The sequence below is a fragment of the Montipora capricornis genome, chromosome 11, assembly GCF_036669925.1.
Source record: "Montipora capricornis isolate CH-2021 chromosome 11, ASM3666992v2, whole genome shotgun sequence".
Classification (NCBI taxonomy): domain Eukaryota; kingdom Metazoa; phylum Cnidaria; class Anthozoa; order Scleractinia; family Acroporidae; genus Montipora; species Montipora capricornis.
In genome coordinates this window covers 24,197,118-24,205,286 of record NC_090893.1, presented here as the reverse complement: position 1 = coordinate 24,205,286, position 8,169 = coordinate 24,197,118, and the positions used below count along the sequence as shown (strand labels likewise).

The 8,169-nt window shown below is 40.6% G+C and overlaps 1 protein-coding gene across 1 annotated transcript; it reads right to left on the bottom strand.

Moving 5' to 3' along the window:
* Window positions 1-549: 549 nt before the first annotated feature.
* Window positions 550-2,730, bottom strand: LOC138023244 (E3 ubiquitin-protein ligase TRIM71-like). Its single transcript, XM_068870265.1, has one exon. It carries the CDS (start codon window positions 2,728-2,730, stop codon window positions 550-552), a length of 2,181 nt encoding a protein of 726 aa, XP_068726366.1.
* Window positions 2,731-8,169: the final 5,439 nt, after the last annotated feature.

Genomic DNA, 8,169 nt, shown 5'->3' with positions numbered 1-8,169 from the left:
TTCCCAAGCCTTTTCCCTCACTTGAAGGGGGGGAAAGCCCCCTCAGGACGAGGTTGATTACTGCCTACAATAGCTACCTTTAAAACACTGAGAACAAGTTGTAAGCAAACAAAATACCTCCAAAACTATCCATTTGAAACTTCTTTTTTTTTTTCGAGTGGACTTTTCTCCTTTTTTCTCTTGCTTTCCAACAGGGTAGTTGCAGATTCTAGTACGTAGCTCTCTTCATTGGAAAGGGAATCTTTGCAAAGATGGCATTAATCATGCTATTTAAAGATTGACTTCAAATGCGAAAAGAACTTGTTAAACTTAGTTAAACCTCCAATTTTAAGCCTTTTAGCTTTGATAACGAGCCAGTTATTAGCCAGTTAAAGGCGCTACTGATCCCACAATATTCTTCGTAAAAATTCGAATTTTCAAAGTATCATTGCTCAGAGCTTGCAATTGTTAGAGCTTATGCAATGCACTTTCAATATTCATTACTTTATTCTCGGCTGATTGATTGGAAAACGTTAGCCCTATGCTAATAAAGCAAAAATATATCACATTTTAATGGTAAACAGAAATGCGTCTGTTGAGTGGGTCGGCTACCATGACACTACCACCTCTGTTTATAGCAACATAATTAGGAAAGCCATTTTTTAAATACTGTCCATCAATTTTACTCAAAAACTTCCCCCATGGGGTGAAGAGTTGCAGCCTACGGTTACCATCATCACACACAATGAGTCGGTTGTACTTGTCAATAACGAGTCCACGACAACCATTAAACTGGCCATCATTCGATCCCTTACAGCCAATGTCATGTAAATACACTCCTGTTTTGTCAAAGACCTTGACACAATTAGCAAAATAATAAGAAGCAAAGAATTTGTTCTGGTGATAAATAGCATAGAATGGGATTTTATCACAGTCTGGGGCACTGAAGGATTGGAGCAAGTCATTCCCATCAGGGGAGAGGACCTTGATTTTCTTGTCCGACCAGTCAGCTATGATTATAGGACCATCAATCGCAATGGAAAGGCGACCTGGTTCATCAAGATGTTTATCATTGATGTGTTTAATGAAGTGACCCTCCTCATTGAACACACGAAGCTTATTGTCGCTTCTCGGAACTAAAGTCAGCAGGTCACCAGAGTCTTCAAATGCCACAGACCAAGGTGCACCATCAAGTTTTATCTCCATTCGAAACTTTCCTTCAGAGCTCAACAGTTGAATTCTTTTATTCCGCCCATCTGCAACAGCAATCGTTCCCGTTTTATGACTCACATCGATATCGTAAATGCCATCAAATTCTCCTCGTTCCTTCCCTCTTGAACCAAACTGAAATGCAAATTGATATTGATTCTGATGAACCTGCACAATCCAAGGACTACCACTCAGCGGCTGTCCATTCAAAACGATCTCTACTCTGTGTTGTCCGGCATACTGTGGTGTGTATGTCACCGTGTATTTGCCGTCTTTGGTGTCGTTACCGTCTGTGTTTAGTTGATCACCTTCTGGAGTCAAAACGTCGACTTTGATTTTATCATCTTGTTGATAACATTGAAATCCTTCTGAATCCTTTGTAACAATGACGAAATGTGTCTGTTTCCTTTCTTTTACATCCTTGCTGTCTTGACCTTCAGCAAAGCACTTTGAGGGATCAGTCTTGGTGACAACAACTCGATCCATAAGATCCAATTTCTTTTCCACCAAGTAATGTATATGTGGCGACATGTAAAGATCGGGTTTTCTTACATTTAACAGTTCATTACAACGTCCGAGGATAGCGTGATTTGTTTGTAGAATTTCGACGCCGAAGTTTCTTTCTAAGATACTCTGACAGCGTTCGAAGCAGCTTTTCAGCTGGGTGGCAAGCAGCTGGAAGTTTTCTAGTCGCGTTGTGTGATGTTTTTGTTCCGCTTCATAAATTTCACGAAACTTGTCCTTCATTTTCCTCTCGTGTTCTCGCAAATCACGAATCAATTTTTCCACAGTGTCTCTCATTTTCTCTTCTTCCTTCAAAATTTCCACTTTGTTTTTGTTTCTTAGGTCAGTTTGTTTCTTAATTTCACTCTCATATCTGACAATTTCCGCTTTCACTTTGGCCACAACGTCGGCAATTTGCATTTTTTGTTCTTGTGCAGCTTTTTGAGTGTCCGTCTTAGAGTGTCGATCATGACTCACTACAGTACATTTGTGGCAAATCAGATCCTTACAGTCTTCGCAGTAAAATTCGAGGGGTTGATCTCCATGATATTGCTGTGAACACATCACTGGTCTGTGGATCCACTCTTGCACATCTTGCGCTTGCAGGTTGTCGATCAAAACATTGCGATGACCCCTTGTGGCCTTCAAGCGTTGGTGAGCTTCAAAACAAGATGCGCACAGAAAATTTTGGCACACGAAACAGTAACATGTTGACGTGTTGTTCTCGTCACAACTATTGCATATTTGAGACTGTACGCTGCCATCTTCTAGAGCTAGAACATCTACCAATCGGTTGAGATGAAACGATGGCGGCAAATTCTCGAAGGTGTCTTTTTCGGGAATTTGGAATGTAGTCTGGCAAACCGGACATTTGATTGTCGCTTTTAGCTGTCTCCTTGCGAAGTTTGCATGTCTGTTGAGACACTCCAGGCAGAATGAGTGAAGACATGGCAATGTCTTGGGATTTTTGACAGTCTCTATGCACAATGGGCATTCTGCTTCCTTTTTAAGAATCTTGAAAAGCTGTTGAACATCCATGATGAAGCAAGTAACGCAAGATGAGGTCGTGTGAAATAGTGACGTCACTGAAATCCCTTGACAGTGTGCAGTCGAGTGAATAACCCCCGCTACTTTCCGCTTGAGTGACACGAAGTCTTTTTTTTGTGACATTCTAATGCACTTCATCACTAACACCCATTCTGAGGGGTGAGGAAGACATCGTTCAAGAATCATTAGTTAGGAATGCTTGTGATCGTTCAAAGGAGTCTCTACGACTTTTGTGTGGACAAAATGTTGAAAATAAAACGAGGGAAAATGCCTGTAAATCAATGTTTAGTGTAAAGCAAATATTTCTGCATAAAGGAAAAAAATTGAACATGTTTTCTCAGTTCTTGGCTTTCAGGTCACGCAAAGAAAAAATAAAATGGCTTACAATTCGATAAATTAAATCAAGAAATTGAGATATTTTAGAAGGGTAATAAATAAACAGCGTGTTAAAGTCTTATGGTTGTGCCATATTTCAAAGTCGAGTTATTCGGCAAAGGGCACCACTCAAAAGTATGGATCAGTATGGAGACTCGATGCAGGGGGACACCAACATGGTGGCCGGAAACCAGTGGAAACATCTGGAGTTTATTTCAGCTCCATCAAAACCTTTTTCCTTTCTGCAAAAACATTGGCATAGACACTTCTCTTAACATATTAGGTATTGCCAACGAGCAAGCCGAGCGAAGACATGAGGTTTGCAAGACGGTCAGTTTAATGCCGCGCGAAGTATTGCAGCAGGCAGCAAAATTTCTCGATCGTGCTGTGAAAATTCCATGGAGATTTTAGTAGGGACCAATGACAGCGCGTGTTTTGATGTGTGATGTCGTTGGATAAACTTACATGACGCGCGCGACTATTGATGATCTTGTCTAAAAACATGAGCTCGTGAAATTAGGGTGCCGCGCCGGATTACATGGCGGAAATTCTGGTTCTTTCTGCAGGTACCGGAGCACAGATTACGTAAAACAAAAGAAGCAAAAGACAGAAAACAAAACAACTACAAATAAAGACTAGTCCCAAGTGATGAAAAATACAATGCTTTCCGGTACTTGCAGAAAGACCCGAAATTCTTAACTCTAGCTCAAGCTGAAAAGCCATGTGATTTGCTAACTTTCTTTTTAGTCTGAGCTAAGAGACAGATTGAAGAGATGAACTTGAACTTGCCCACTGATTTTGTTTTTCGCATCCTGGCAGATGTCTCTTCCTTAGTTGGCATTTCGCACCCGGGCTGTAAATCAGCCTGTTTCTGTAACAATTTTTAAACCGGGTGGTTGGTCCGGAATTTCTTCCCAAGCTAAAACTCGACTTGTTATAAGGGCTTTAGGTCTCAATCGCATTTGTACCAAACGGATGATTGTTAACAAAAACGCAAGCCAACAACTTTCCCACACGCGAAACAAGCACATTGAAAGAGGTTTATGCAGGCCGCGTAGTAACGTCAGAGAAGACGCTCTATAAGTGGGCGCCGAATGACTTAGCTACTTTATTACTCCTGTTTTCGCTTATGCCTACGTATAGAATAAGCACGAGCAAAACGAAAGGATAACAAAAATTTTGTGGGCACGGCGCTAAATTTTACACGGAAAGGCTAATCTTTACGTTTTTTTTTTTTTTTTTGGTTTTGTCAAGAGGAAACACCGGATAATCTTGCTTACTTGATGCCTGGTCTGGGATAACTGATATATAATACATATGTTACTTCAGATATTAAAACCACGAAGTATCGACATTTATTTGACTTTTTTTTTAACTTTTGATCTCAAGAAAACTACTTGGGAGATACAATTTTAACATGTTCCTTTCTGACAAATTAGAACTGATTTTAGAGCCGGTGAATGAGATGTACAAAACAAGAGGCGTCAGTTATAAGAATTTTGAATGAAATAATGTCATTTTAGGTGTTCTTATTTTCCGATTCATCGAAGGGAAATTGCACTTTAACGTAAAAACTACCACAAGTAAGGGTTTCGCTTTATAGCAGGCACCATGGCATATGTACAGAGTGTATCGAATACCATCATTAAACAGCATTGCTTATCTTTTGAATGCATTGATTGTGTCTCAGTGACACTTAATGAGACACCGCCTCCTCCCTCGATTTCCCTACGTCCTCCGTCGCAGTTCCCCACTTCCGCCCTTTTCCAGGTTAAAATTTAAGATCTACGACTCGACGGCAACGAAAACGTCACAAATTATACATATTTAATGCCCAAAAACAATAGCTTTGCAAGCTTTGCAAGCTCTGCACGTGTAGTTTTCATTTTTTTATATTTCTTTCACGTTTTCTGCAAATCTACGACATGAAATTACCAATTCTCAAGTTTTTCATAGAACGTGAACACAAGGCAGCAAATTTGAATTTTTCTGTCGTAGCTTCAACACCGCACCTCCTAATTCAGTTCCTGGGAAGTTATACTAGTTTTTAGAAGTTAGACAAGCCGACATAATGACGAAAAAGATTAATTAACTTGAAGTTGCAATTTGAAATGACGTTTTTCTTACCGTCGCGTCGCAGATCTTAAATCCGTATTAATGAGATTAAGAAACGACGACGGCTACGGCTACGAAAAAGCCACAAAACAAGCATATTTGATTGGTTAAAAGAGGAAAAATAATCGTGCGGCACGTGCTGCACGCATTTTATCTCGTATTTTTTGCGGTCCTCTGCATAAACAACAACGTGAAATCACCAAATTTGTGGTTTTAACAACAGCGTAAGCGAACAGTTGACAACCTTTCATTAGCTGTGGTTACACTAACCCTTTTATGAAATAGCGTTTACCCACTGGCAAGTACGGCGCTTTTAAAGAGACATGTATTTCTCCTCTTCTTTTTCGTAAGAGACAAGTGTCCCTTCTCTCTTTTTTTAATCTTGATTTTGTCCCCCCTCCATTTTCTCTGCCGCTCACTCTTTTTTCCACCATACTTTTTTCTTTTGCTGCTCCCTTTTTTTCCTGTTCATTTTTTTCCGCCGCTCATTCTTTTTTGCCGCTCAATTTAACTTTTTTTATTTGTCGCTCACTTCTTTTGAACAGCCGTAAAAAATGGTGATCAGCGGGAAAAACGGAGCGGCGGACAAAATCAAGATTAAGATTAACAAAGACTGCTACGACCCTAAGACTCTAAGACTCAAAAAGGAAGTGAGTAACCCAAAACCCTCGATTTGGTTAATCCTACACCTAACTAGGCCTAAAAGTTGGTCTGTAGGCCCAAGAAGGGTTAGCCAAATAGACGGTTTTGGGTTATTTTCTTCGTTTTCGAATCGTAAAGGCTTGATGTGAATGGAGCATTAATAAGTTTAACTTTTGAATGCTCAACATCCTTATAGCGATGTTTCTCGTGAGGTCATTAATACGCAAACCAGAAGCTAATATTCTTGGTTTTCACATGACGTCACGGCGGCCATGCTGAAGCCCCTAAACAAAGAAATGGGGGCCATGTTGGATCGTTGAGAAACATGGCTGTTGATCACGTGAGTGAAAAACCAACAATTAGGCCACTTCGGATAATATCATAATACTCTTTGTCAAGAGAAAATGAGGGGACAGAGAGGGAGGCTTCCGGTCCCGCCCTTGGGATATGTCATGTCCACGAAAGTTATTTTTAGACGAGCGGAAGTCTTCCGAGACGTCCGCATGCAGGCCAACCTCGGTCCGATGTTTGAAAGAAAATAAATATTCATCAGCCTTCCACGTGCTCCGTCATTTTCTCTTTTCACTAAGAACCTGAGAGCGAGGCAAAACTGCATGCGGACGTCTCGGAAGACAGACGTCCGCTAGATCAAAGACTTCCGCTCGTCTAAAAATAACTTTCGTGGACATAACATATCCCGGCCAATGCCCTGAGCCTCCCTCTCTGTCCCCTCATTTTCTCTTGTCTTTGTTTGTCCCCCCAAATTTTGCATAAGCATTGTTTTTGTTTTCTCCTGGGACCATTGTAAGTCCCAAGAGAAACTGGATACAATGCTTATGCAAAATTTGGGGGGACAAACAAAGACTATTATGGTATTTCCCGAAGTGGCCTATATATAAAGCGCTGTGTTACTGCACTACCACACGTACGCGATGCGTGCCTATTTTTCAGGTGCTTATAATAAACAATAGGCTACTTTAGAAAATACCATAATACTCTTTGTCTGTCCCCCAAATTTTGCATAAGCATTGTTTTTGTGAAACTGGAAACAATGCTTATTCAAAATTTGGGGGGACAAACAAAGACTATTATGCTTTTTTCCGAAGTGGACTATTGGCTGTTCAAACAATGGCTTTTTTTGTTCCGTGGTTGGCAAATTTGAATACCCCGGTATGAAAAGAAACGTTTTGTCAATGTTTGTAAACAAGAAATATCGCTATAGCCTTTTTTCAGTAGTGTAGCAGCTTTCGTAAGCTGATATTGTTTGGTATTGTAAGCAGCTTCTATTGTTCTTAAGTCCGAAGTCATCGTTTCAATTGTTTAGTCTTTTGTTTTTGGCTTAGGTGGCGAGCTAATCACATTATACGTTACGAGAGCTGCTACATCACCCCTTTTTTTTCTCTGAGAGCCTGACGTCATCCTGGCGTTGACTCTTTTCCACTCGTCTCCCGTTTCGCCTTGCTTACGCCGGCGGGAACGTGTGCAGGGATATCGTTTGAGGCCGGACCTTTCGTCCGGTGGTTTCCCATTCCACGTCCGGAACTTTGATGCCAATATTTCAGGGGTTTATATATTATTATAATTTTTTACTTCCTTTTTGAAGAGAATTTTAGTGAGCTCCCGCCTTGTATGGGAAACAGATTCTTGGGTTCCACAAACACTGGAAACAGCGTTTCTGAGTGTTCTATTTTAAAAATCTTCCGGGGAAGGATACCCCCTAGTAGCTTTCGCCTTCGGAGCTCGTAAGGCACCTTGCCGCGCCAAAAACTGTCGCTTCCGATGCTTTCAGAAATATGTCCGCTACTTTACAAAACTGTCGAAAACCCTGAGACGTGCGTGTCAGATCTTAACTCGCGCTGACTGGTTCGCTTGAGGGAAACAAAAATAGATACTTGCAACTTGATTCGCTGGTATGAACCAAACAAGCAGCTCTTTTCCTTCCGGAACCCAACAATTTTAACATTAATCTACTTATTTTGAAAACCCGGTCTCTTCACATTTTCTTTTGATCTTACGTTAAGGTTAAAACTGCATGTATGTTAAAACACTTGTAGAACTGAACGTAGGCGAAATGTTCTAAGATCTTTCAAAACCTTATTTCAATCACCACGCAAAAATTTCTAGTCACCCCGATTTTCATCGTTCACATCTCTTCTTGTTCGTGCGCTGTTTTATGTTCTATAGTTTTTACAGGTTCTGGAAAATATCTATAATTTGTGCCAGTATGTCGAATGTCGAAATACACATCAAATTCAACCACGGCATCCGCCATTTTGTTTAAATACTCAGACACGGGGA

What these genes read in the sequence shown, in the direction of transcription:
- LOC138023244 (XM_068870265.1), bottom strand. Translation starts at nt 2,730, where the DNA reads ATGGATGTTCAACAGCTTTTCAAGATTCTTAAAAAGGAAGCAGAATGC.